The sequence below is a fragment of the Bubalus bubalis genome, chromosome 13 (genome assembly GCF_019923935.1).
Source record: "Bubalus bubalis isolate 160015118507 breed Murrah chromosome 13, NDDB_SH_1, whole genome shotgun sequence".
NCBI classification, from domain to species: domain Eukaryota; kingdom Metazoa; phylum Chordata; class Mammalia; order Artiodactyla; family Bovidae; genus Bubalus; species Bubalus bubalis.
The window spans coordinates 75,979,709-75,992,264 of record NC_059169.1 but is presented as its reverse complement, the minus strand read 5'-3'; the positions used below and the strand labels follow the sequence as shown (position 1 = coordinate 75,992,264).

Below are 12,556 nucleotides of genomic sequence, written 5' to 3'. Positions count from 1 at the left end.
CAGTCTTAAAAGACTTAGCTACTTTTCCTCCTTAATACGGCACCGCAAGACATGATATCATGGTCCCATATGCGTTGCAAGTAAGAGTTCACTAAATATTTGTTTTTGTTTTATCGTTGCTTTGTATTATGGCATTGCTTAAGACAATTTCATGGAAAGAAAGGGCTGAGGATAGAGAAATGGCTAGCTTTACAACTTTCAGATTATATAACTAGAAGAAAAGTCTAGAATGGCAAGTGGAGACATTTCTTAAACAACTGACTGGTAAATCACTAAAGAAAAGAATAACAAAATTCTGTGAAGCAATTATCCTTCAATTAAAAAAAAAGAATTAAATTTCTTATCCTGCTTCCAAGAGATTTGCTAAACTTGTGTTACCACTTATGTTTTGCCTAAAAACTTGTAATTACAAAAAATCACTAATACAAACTTGCAGAATTTATTCAGCATTCCAGCTACTTATTGTTGGGGGTAAAAACTACATTTTTGTCATTATAATTTTGGATATAGGGTAATAAAGGAAAGGACATAATACTTCTAAGAATCTTTTTCCAATCAAAACATGCCTGAGTCTGTGTATCTCAATAAGATTACTACTGTAGATGCTCCCCTTCAGACATATATTTTCCAGATTGATTGAGGGGTACATCTCATAAAGAAGAAGCCTCAGGAGCAAGGAAGGAGGGAGAATGCTTCAACAGGTCTTGAAATTAGATGGAAAGTCAATGAATGATTTCCAGGTAGGCTCTCCCAGTCCCTGGGCATGCAGAGAAAACATGAGATGGGAAATCAAAGATCTAATACTGTAGCTCGGATCACTCTCGATCAATCATCACATCTGTGCTTGCGTTTGGGGTAGTTTTATTTTCCTCTTCGCCTTTTTGGAGAGTCAGGGAATGGAACACTTGGGCTTCCATTGGAAGACAGTGTATCTATCTGGTTTATCAAAGGCGTACATGACATGGCACGATTCCTCCCCCATGTATATACTTCAGTTCTTCAAAGCATGTCTTCTTCTTGCTCAAAGCCACAGAACAGGCTGTTTTTGAGGAAATAAATACCACTCGACTTGAAAAGGGATTGTGCCAGTTTCCTGAATATTTTTAGAAGCTGGCATTTCTGCTGGCATGGGCTAGAGAACAGTTTGCTACATGCACTGCGTGTGCTGAAGCTAACTTCTTTCTAGTCAGCAGAAAACCCCGAGAGTAACGGGAAGACCAAGAGAAAGCCACAATGAGCTTGGTCAGGATGAGCACTTTCAGGTAATGAACATACCCAGTCTACCTCTGCCTCCCAACGGCCTCATGGCGCCATGCACGAGGCAGGCACTCAATGTCCTTGGTGGATTTCACTGACTCTGTTGATGCCACTCAAGGTGTCTGAAGGATATTCTGGAGCCTTTCCCCCTCTAACACGCACGGAGCGGTGCCACAGAAAGATCATCAACCTGGAAAGAAGGGAACTAGTACTGAGTTCAGGACCTTCTACTTACTATCTTGGGCAAATAACATAACTTCTCAATGTAGAGCTGCACACTCCTATCTGTGCAGAGGGGGGTATACAAAATGATTTCTCAGCGTTTCTTCCACATCTGATGAAGAGACTCCTCATTGCCAATCTCCTTGTGACGAGCAGCTTTGCTGGTGGTCCAGGGGTAAGAAACCACCTTGCAGTGCAAAGGGGACCCTGATTCGATCCTTGGCCTGGGAAGACCTCAGACCCAAGCAACTAAGCCAGTGCACCACAACTCCAGAGCCTGGGCTTCAGCTACTGATGCCCGTGTGCCTAGAGCTCATGCTCCACAACAAGAGAAGACCGCACATCGCAGTGAGAGAAAGTCCGTGCGCAGTAACGAAGACCAGTGCAGCCATAAATAAGTAAATATTAAAAAAAAAAAAAAGAGCTTCACATGTCTGCCTAGATTCGAACTTGAATGATTTCTCAGATCTTTAGTTTAGTAGCTATGCAAATATGATCATAGTTAGCATAGGAAACTGCAAGACAATATGGTCTAGGAAGCTGTAAAATACAGAAAATTAAATGTGATCATTCCGTTTGGGTTTTCCTGATAGTTCAGTTGGTAAAGAATCTGCCTGCAATGCAGGAGACCCCGGTTCGACTCCTGGGTCCGGAAGATCCACTGGAGAGGGGATAGGTTACCCACTCCAGTTTTCTTGGGCTTTCCTTGTGACTCAGCTGGTAAAGTATCTAACATGCAGTGCGGGAGACCAGGGTTGGATCCCTAGGTTGGGAAGATCCCCTGGAGAAGGGAAAGGCTACCCACTCCAGTATTCTGGCCTGGAGAATGCCATGGACTATATAGTCCATGGAGTCGCAAAGAGTAGGACACGACTGAGTGACTTTCACTTCACTTTCCCTGTCCAGGGCGTCCAAGTATCATAAATAGCAGGTGGACTTTCTAAGAAAGGGAAGAAATAAGTACTGCTATTCCTTTAAATTACTTTTCCATTAGTTCTATGGCACTTAAATGTGCATAGCTCACTGAAATTCTACTAGACGTCTGTCCTCACGGTCTGTCTTCCTACAGCAGACATTAGCATCTCTAGGTCTGCGATTAATGAAGCTTATGGGCAACACCGTTAGAAGTCAAGGTACACTCACTACATATCACTGTCTTGAATAACGCAGTATAAAAGCACAGAATTAGGAAGACTGTGTTCACGAAGAGTACATTAGGGCTAAGAAGCTGGTAGTAGCATATGTTTTAATATGGTCTGGTATCGATTCTTTTGGCCAATGTTCTGCTTTAACAGTGGGATAGTCACACTTGAAGATTTCAGATGGAAAGGTAGAGAAGAAAATCAATAGATGCTATCTTTCCACGACCAACCAGCTACATATCTGTATGGTTTTCTGCCATGCTCACATTTAAGGGACCTGAAAGATGCTATGGGGAAGGCTGGCCCAATTTTCAGGCTTTAATAACCTTAGGTATCTACTCTGACCACCTCAAAGACTACAGCTTCAAATCATAAAAGGTTCACAGGAAGGAGTCTATGACCCAGAAAGGATACACATGCATTTGCTCTATATTTTCTGTTTCATTAACATATAAAAAAAGCTTTAAAAAACTTCCCTTGCTATACAAATTGGTCTGACTGAAAACAAAATCACATAGAATTGTTTCTGAGCTTTAAAAATATATACAAAGATGCTTATATAGTTAGGCTGTGCAGAAGAAACAGAATTAAAAACTAAAGTCTTTGTTGTGTTATAACTAACAGTTTTATCTTTTGTTATTGGCAATAATTAGATTCTCCAAAATTAACAAGCATTTTTCATATAAAAAGTAATTTCATTTTTGAAGTGCTACAGCCTGCCAGAGGGCAATGGATTGATCTACTAAAAGCATTTTCTATAAGCACCAACTAGAAACATAGGTGGGCACTTAAAACATTACATCAAGTTTGAAAAGAATAATTCTCATTTTGTAATCAGAAATTCTGACTTTTACTTACAAACTAAGAGGAAAAATTAGGAATAAATGCTGCTAAAGAATTCTTTTTTACATTTAGAAAGGAAAAAGGAAAGAGTCACAAACTTACCCAGATTCTGTCATCTAAACTCGCTCAAAAATACTCGGCTGTTTTTTCCAGAAGTTGTGCAAACCCCAGTTAAATTCCAACAACACTGTGTTAATTTTGTTCAAATGCAAGCTGAAAACATATTTTAACATCCTGTCAGAATGAGATACTAAGAGTGTCGATAAAATGACACTAAAATAAATGTAAATTTAGATTGCTGTTACAAGTGGCTGCCTGGCTCTGGGAAGATGCTAGGTTGCTATAGTACTTTCCATAGCAACTTTGCATCTTATTACATAAATATTCCCTCAGTGTCCTTAGAGCCTGCTAAGAAAACAGGATTAAATCTACTCCCCAACGTAATGATCCCGCAATCAAACCTTATCAGAATGAAATGCCCAGAAAACACAATAAACTGTAATGTATATCACAGTGTTCCTGGCAGCTGGAAGGCATCCGAGTACCACAGGCGGGTCAGGGGCAGCTGTGCTGTGACCTCAAGCTGCCCACCGGTCACTTGTCTACACTCCCTCTGGGTCAAGGTCTCTGCGCCTCTCCCTTTCTGAACGTTGCTTGGTAAGTTCCCCATTTTTCTCCACTGCCTGCCATCTGTCCATCCGCCCAGGTGCTCTTCATCACACTCTGGGGGCTCCTGTCACCAGGCAGGAAGCCAGGGTTTCAGAGAGCAAATGCAGCAGGGCTAGAAGCACGTGCTGGGCTGTCACCCAGGAAACCAAGCAGAGAGCCCCCTGGGCTCCAAGCTAGGATGGACCAGGCGTGGATGGCCAGAGACTCTCCACCAGGGCTCGCCTGGGTTCTCTGGAGGGGCCACACAGCTAAGTGGCTGAAGCATTAGGGAAAAATCCATGGTCTCTGAGACACAGCACAATTTCAGCAACATGAACTGATTCGACACGAAACACACGATGATGGAAAATTTGTGCATATATGAGAGCGATGTTGGGAATACGGCATTGTTGTGTGCTACAGAGAAACAAGATTATAAAGGGATTTGGCTTAAAGAGAGTTTACGCTCCAAATGTGAATTTACACAACAGATAAGCAGGGTCTGGTGGGACAGATGTGTTGCTGTGACGAGCAACCCTCCACCGCAGGGTGGGGACTTCCCGGGTGGCACTAGCGGTAAAGAACTCGCCTGCTGTCGGGGGTTGCGCGCTGCGTCCGGATTGGGGCCAGGCTCCTGCCTCAGGCCGCCGGGGGCTCAGCTCTGCGTCTGGGGCGCCCCCTGGGGAATTCGGTTTTAAAAAAAAAAAAAAAAAAAAAAAAAAGAACTCGCCTGCCAACGCAGGAGATACAAGAGATGTGGGTTTGACCCCGGGTGAGGAAGATCCTCTGGAGGAGGGCATGGCAACCCACTCCACTACTCTTGCCTGGAGAATGCCATGGACAGAGGAGCCGGGCAGGCTACAGTCCACAGGGTCGCACAGAGTTGGACACGACAGAAGCGACTTAGCACGCACGACGCACACCTCTTACATATAAAAGGTAAAGAATGATTTATACACTTCTCAGAAATACATCCATCATGAGATGAGAACTGCAGCTGCTCATGAAATCACCAGGGAACTGAAAAATCTGTCCCAAATAAACATCGATTTGATTTCCTTTGGCAAGATTAGCAAGATTAAAATACAAAGGAAGAAACAGAGGAAAAACCTGGACTGCTTGCAAATGAAGCTCCATGTCAAGAGATTAGGAGCGAAGCTGGCTGCTCAGCGCACTTCTGAAGACTGATTTCTTCATCCTGAAGCCATGTAATTGTAGCTGATCACATCTCCTTGTCTGGCCCTGGAGGTCCCAGAAGACATTCAGTTGTGGTAATAAAATGCTCATGTTTAACTCGGTGGCAACTGATGGACACACATCACCATTCTTATTTCTCTTTTGGGTAACCATCGCATGTGAAAACAGGAAGTCTACAAACACCTTAGGTGAGCCTCTGGGGCTGGCGTCTAATTGGAATGCCTCTGTTGGGTCTCCTTCATGGCTCTCAAAAGCACTTCCTTCCAGGAAATAAACTGAATCAGAAAAATGAAGGCAGTCCTGGTGTTCAAAGAGATCAGGGATAGCCAGAGAGAGCTTTATGATTATTAATCTTTTAACCTGACTTCCGGCTGTATATGAAACTTCAGACATACTGAATACTGATAACCCAATTATGAGTCCCTAACGTGACTCAGTTGTCAAAAATCCTTGTTTAACTTCTTACTGGAATTAAAAAGAAGTCTGTATCTATGCTGTGGTTGAGTCTCCATGGAAAATCGACAACCTGGACAACACTCTTCATAATTAAGAGTATTGGTCCCTACAAAGAACTCCGAGTTTAAATGAGGTGTAGTTAAAATTCAAGAGTGTCTGTATGTTATGGAATGGTTTAAGGGTTGTGTATTAAGCGAGGGCTGTTTTAGTTCTACTTTTCTCAAATCTGTGTTCAACATATAATGTATACTCACCAAATACTGCGTGAGGTACACACACTGGAAGTGATGCTCATTTTGTTTTATACAGAATTTAAATTAATGGCTTAAAACATATTTGGCTTCAGGCACTGCATTTCTATTAACTTAAAAAAATGTTCATATTTCTCTTCAAAAAGCATCTTATAGCCAGGAGGGCAAGGTTGACTGTGTCTGAACTCTCCCCGTACCCCTGGGTCCATAGTGCCTTGAACACAAGATGGTGCCTGACAAATGCTTGCTGATCACTAGGTTAACACTGAATTTTAACTCTCTGGTTCATAGCCTCTTCAGCGTGTGGCACGGGAATTCCGGGTATGCAAAAGTTCTGAACGTTGCGGAGAAATCAACCGTCCCTGTTTGAACACGCCACTTAATGCCTGACGTTGCAGTTTAACCGGAGCAAGTGTTCTTAGGGCTACCATCCTCTGGTTGACTTACGGGACGGCACCATCCAAAACAGACAGGAAGAAGACTGAAGTCAACCAACTTTTATTGAGCACTTACTTGGTGAAAGGCCCAGGACCAGGTGTTGGAGGATGATTAAGGTAAGAGGCAGAGTTAACAGCCACTGAGTTACTTGTCATGTGCTAGTTGGATGGGCTTCACAAGATGAACTGACTCACTGAACTCTCTCAACACTGATGCTGATCAGGTTCTGCCAAACGAGGCCTTACGCTTTAGGACAGACTTCCCCTCTCCTTCCCTTCCTTCCAGCGCACTCCTGCGCCCCCTCCATTGGCGATCTGGAGGGAGGAAGGAGAAAGGGGGAGGGAGAAGCAAGCTGGGGGGAGGGAGGGAGAGGGAGTGGGCAGGAGAGAGTGAGGGAAGTAGGAATAGACTTGGCTTCAAAAGTTTGGCTTGATTGCAGCAGGAGGCAGACTGTGCAACAATACATTTGAATTTTTATCAGAAATTATCTTCAGGGGTTTTGGAGCAGGATGCCTATCTTCCTGAATGAACGCTTTTGATACGTCTGTCTTGATTTTCAAATGTATTAACAAAACTCATTTTCATTTTCATCAGCATTTCAGTTTGGCTCCATCAAACCCCTTTTCCCTCTTTAAGAGTCACCTGCTGAGCCTCAGTGACCAGCCTGCCCAGAGTGATCTGGAAGGGACAGCTGGTCTGGGCGAACTCTGGCCAAAGACACACTATAAATTACCAGGAGCGGTCAACAGCCAAAGTACAAGGAAGCATTCTTCTTAATCAGAAGAGCAGGGATGGCCTGAAAACCTTTGATTAAAGGAAAAAATTAAACTCAAGGTATCATAGAAATCCTTCCTTTTCTGAAAACCAAAGTCCATTCTCTCCATCTCCTCATCAGAAATAAAACCTGTGGAGGTTGGTTTTTTGTTCTGGGAGGGCAGGGCTGGTAGGAGGCTCCCAGGAGGGGATTCCCCCCTGGCATTTCTAAGAATTTCTGGGTCAGCTGCTGCCAGAAAGGTCTGAGGCAAAATCTCAAGATTTCAGAAGAAGAGGAAGGGCCAGGGGATTCCTTAGAGCAGGGAACCCCAACCTCTGGGATCTGATGCCTGATGACTTGAGGTGGAGCTGATGTAATAATAATAGAAATAAAGTGCACAATACATGCAATGTGCTTGAATCATCCTGAAACGGTACCCCCACCCCTCAGTCCATGGAAAAATTCTCTTCCATGAATCCAGCCTCTGGTGTCAAAAAGGTCGGGAATCACTGCAAAAGATGCAGAAGCTTACTTCTATCGTGAGTCTGGCAATTTCCCTTCAGTGCAGTAAAGTGCTGTCTTCAGAGGCCTGCTAAGAGGTGACTAGACATGCAAATTTGTACCTAAAAAAAAAATAAGTGGCCTATTACCTAAAGAGATGCCTCTGAAAGACCCGTTTCCCTCAGGCTGCGGTTCAGGCAGCTGGACCTGAACCACTTTCAGTAGTTCACAGGGATCTTTTGTCTGAGGCTTGGCCAAAGATCAAGGGGATTCCTGCTCTCAGGTTGTGCCCCCGCAATAGGCAGGGCTGAGAGAACCACCACCTGCCTTTCGGCAGGGTCTTGAGGGCCCGGTGGAACAAGGGTGGCTTTCCCTTCCATCTCATCAGTCCTGCACTTTCCCCATAAACCACATGCCATGTTCTCTGGTCCATCTCGTTTGGAAAAGCACAAGAAAGACTCAGAACTCCTCAGGGCCTGGCATTTGCTCTCTGGTTCTTTCATCTCTGCTCTGGGTACCTGGTGTGGACCATGTACTGGTTGAGTTCATTAATTCTGCTAACCAAAGGAACAAGCCTAGAGAACATTCTGCAAGTTCAGGTCCTATTTCAGGCTCTTATGAGATGCCTGGGGGAAAAAAGTCATAGCAGTCTGGGAAGGGCTCTTTGGTCAAACCTCCTGGGAGCATCTTTGTGGTCCTGACTGAGAAGAGAGGTCCTTGGTATCTTGCAGATTCTTCTCGAGCAAAGATTGCAGGTCATTCTATAGGAACATGCTTACTACCACAGTCTGTAAGATTTTCTCTGTGGCTTATTATTATTCTTGTCTGCTCCCGAGTAGGCTATGAAATTATACATATTTCTTACTTGAGAAATTGGTAGGTTGTTTAAAAAGAAATGTCACCACCCCTCAAATAGGAAAAAAAACTTACAGTTTCAATCAGAATTCCTGATTGAGCCTAGTCTTGTCTTCTCTACCTACCTTATAAGGTTGTTAAGGATCCGGGTTTTGTGCAAACTTGCCCCACATCTAGAAACTTCAAAAATGATGAAAGCCTTTTTTGAGAAAAAAATTTACTAATTTATTGGAAGAGCTTGTTGAATTTAAGAAAAATCACACCCAAACTCACTCTCTTCTTCTGATATATGAAAGTGTGCAGAACAGAAATGCTGGGCAGAAGGTGCTTTCCTCACATAAGCAAATCCAAACCCAATAATCGAGCAGTCCTGAGAAACGTGACATCAGTTTAATAAGAGACATTACATGTGTCACATAAGTGTTTGGTTCATTTTCCAGACAAAAGATATATGGCTTCAAAACACAGCGCGGTGATGCCTGCTTTTACGCTAGGCTTTAAAAGATTTAAATGAATGGAATTTGAGGATGAAAGGGAAATTTTCTAAGGCCTGGCTCTCAAACTTGAGCCTGCATCAGGATTCCCCACAGGGCTTTTTTAAATCACAGATTTTTGGATCTCACAACCCTCCTCTTCCATCCCCTGGAGTTTCTGACTCAGTAAGTCCTGAGTAGGACCCAAGAAGTTAACATTTTGAATAAGGTCCTAGGTGATGCTAATATTGCTGGACTGGGGAACAATGTTTTCAAGAACCACTGCTCTAAGGAAACGAAACTCTCCTCTGTATACTTCTGTGCAGGAGCTTTTTCTTGTGATCATCTTATGCTTCAGGTATTCTCTCCTAAAGCACTGCAGAAACAGAGTGTTCTGACAGCTTAAAAATTTTTTTTTTTAATTAATTAGTTTAAAAAATAGAAGTATAGTTGATTTACATTGCTGTGCCACTCTCTGCTGTGATTCAGTTATACACACACATTCTTTTCCATTATGTATCCCAGGAGACTGGACTTATTATAGTTGCCTGTGCCGTACAGTAGGACCTTGCTGATTATCTTGTCTAAATGTAATAGCTTACATTTGCCAATCCCGAATTCCTAGTCCATCCCTCTCCTTCCCCCCGCTCCCCTTGGGCAACAACAAGTCTATTCTCCGTGTCTGTGAGTCTATCTCTGTTTTGTAGACAGGTTCATTTGTGCCATATTTTAGATTCCACATATAAATGATACCGTGCTTTCTCTGACTTACTTCACTTAGTATGATAATCTCTAGCTGCATCCATGTTGCTGCAAATGGCATTATTTCACTCTTTTTATGGCTGAGTAGTATTCCATTGTGTATATGCACCACATCCTCTTTATCCATTCGTGTGTCGATGGACACTTAGGTTGTCTCCAGGAGGCATAACTCTCCCAGACTTCAGAAAATACTACAAAGCTGCAGTAATCAAAACAGTGTGGTTATCTGTACAACAACAGACATATTGATCAATGGAATAGAACAGAGTCCAGAAATAAATCCACACACCTACGGTCAATTACTCTCTGTCAAAGGAACTAAGAATATACAATGGGGAAAAGACAATGTCTTCATCAAATGGTGCTGAGAAAGCTGTACAACTGCATGTAGATCAATGACGTTAGAACACACGCTCGTGTCATGCACAAAAGTAAACTCAAAATGGTTTAAAGACTCAAACATTAGACATGACAACACAGAACTTCTAGAAGAGAAAACAGGAAAATCATTCTCTGACCTAAATCATACCAATATTTTCTTAGGTCAGTCTCCCAAGGCAATAGAAATTAAAAAATTAATGCATGGGACCTAATCAAACTTACAAGGTTTTGCACAGTAAAGGAAACCATAAAAAATAAATGAAAAGTTTAAAAATAAAATAAAATTAAAAAAAAAAATAAATGAAGAGACAACCTACGGACTGGAAGGAAATAAGATGTGACTGGCAAAGGCTTAATCTCCAAAATATACAAACAACTCATACAAATAAACAACAACAGAAAACAACCAACCCTATTTAAAAATGGACAGAAGACCTTAATAGACATTTTTCCAAAGAAGACATACACATGGCAAGTAGGCACATGAAAAGATGCTCAGTATCCCTAACTGTTAGAGAAATGCAAATCAAAACACCTATCAGAACAGCCATCATTAAAAAAAGTTTACAAACAATAAACACTGGAGAGGATATGGGGAAAAGGGAACCCCCGGACACTGTTGGTGGGAATATAAGCTGGAACGACCGCTGTAGAGAACAGCCCGGAAGTCCCTCAGGAAACTAAAAATAGAACTACCGTATGATCCTGCAATCCCCCTGCTAGGCATATACCTGGACAAAACTCTAATTCAAAAAGATACACGTAACCTATGTTCATAGCAGCACTCCTGACAACAGCCAAGACACAGAAGCAGCCTAACTGACAACTTTGAAATCCTGACAACCTGATCATTTTGTAATCCTGATCTTGGCCTCTACTAACAAATTCATAAAAATCCGTTGTTCCTGGTCACCTGAGTCTTCCTGTTAAAAGGCCTGGGAGAGGGGGCTGTTTTATTCCCTTTTTGGCAAAGGTGGCAAGGGTGGTTGTCCCAGGCCCTTTAGACAACACTCCTCCCCTCAGACAAGCAGTCTCCCCGGGTGTCTCCTACCTCTGAGTGAGCATTTCCCCTGTGTGCTTTTATTGATACAACACCGAGGGAATTACACACAATTTGAGAAAAAGAGTTTTAAGTCGGCCTCTCAGATTAGTCAGAGCATATAAAGCAAGGTTCTCTCTAAGCCTCTCTCCTTTTTATAACTCAAGGACTGATGCCCCTTTCTTGGTACCGAATAGGGCCATCCCTTTGATCATAGGTTAGGAACTAAAATTTATTGGAAAAAAATCTAATTCTCCAAGCATGTTGCTTTGGAGGCTAGAAACCTTCTTTAGGGATTAAACATTTCCCATGAAAGAAGTACACTGATTGAAACCAAATTTTATCTGTATTTCAGCATCAGCAGTGGCTGCCACACTCTGGAAGAGGATTTTTATGGGAACAGGCAAATGTCCCCGAAAAAAAAATGTCTTAACAGCCCCAGACTCATGCACATAAGAAACGAATGGGACAATTTAAATCATTATGTTTCCAAAAAGGAATTTCAAGTTCTATTAATAAAAGGCAGAGTCACTCAAAGATGAAAAGTTTAGCGTAACTCAAATGAAAGTGAGTGATGTGACCACCTGCCGATATGTACGCCCCAGCTAAGATTAGGAAGACCATTACGGCAGCTCACAGGGCTGTGGTGGTGATCAGCGTTACCTGATTCATCGACTCTCATCTTTTTAGTGGGACTATCACAGTTCTCATCGTCCGACATTTCCATCTCTTCTTCGCGACGGATGCCCATAAGCTGCTCACTCTGAGCATTCCGAAGTTCCTGGAAGCAGAGGACCCATGGGCGTCAGAGTCGCAGACACGTGACACTGCTTTCTCAGCGGTCTCTCGGGGTATTAAGACTGATACAGACATGTCTTCACCTCCCATACGCTGCCCCACCTAACCCAGAGGGGAGTTCTGCGGGGTCTGGGGATACCGAGGGATTCGGTATCCGATTCGCAAGAAATCCCTGCTCACCAAAGGTGAATCAAGGGCTCGTCAGCAAGATATTCAATCTCTTGAGTCTTAATTTCCTCTTTGGTAAAAATGGGGGCAATAACATCCACCCTGGCAGGGCTATTTTGAGGCTCCCACAGAAATGTCTATTACCAGGAATGGCACGCAGGAGGGGCTCAGCTAGTGATTAGGAATGCACACAGGAGAATTTTTAAAAAGGCCTCATCTACCCCTGAACCACCGGGGTCACTTTAGGGATATTTCATCTTTCTTAGGGTCAATTCACTCACTGAGATAGTGGGACAATAAGAGTTTTGAGGATAAACAAGTTAATGCATGTGACATTCTTAGCATCATGTGAGATTTGGTTAAGTTGAAAA

The 12,556-nt window shown here is 42.8% G+C and overlaps 1 protein-coding gene across 7 annotated transcripts in view; it reads right to left on the bottom strand.

Annotated features, from left to right (window-relative positions):
- ENOX1 (ecto-NOX disulfide-thiol exchanger 1) overlaps positions 1–12,556 on the bottom strand; it is a 303,170-nt gene that overhangs the window by 123,916 nt on the left and 166,698 nt on the right. For all 7 annotated transcript variants that reach the window (XM_044926837.2, XM_044926836.2, XM_044926838.2 and 4 more), the window contains exon 9: positions 11,883–12,000. In XM_044926837.2, coding sequence (XP_044782772.2) covers positions 11,883–12,000 — 118 coding nt within the window. The remainder of the gene's footprint in view (positions 1–11,882; positions 12,001–12,556) is intronic.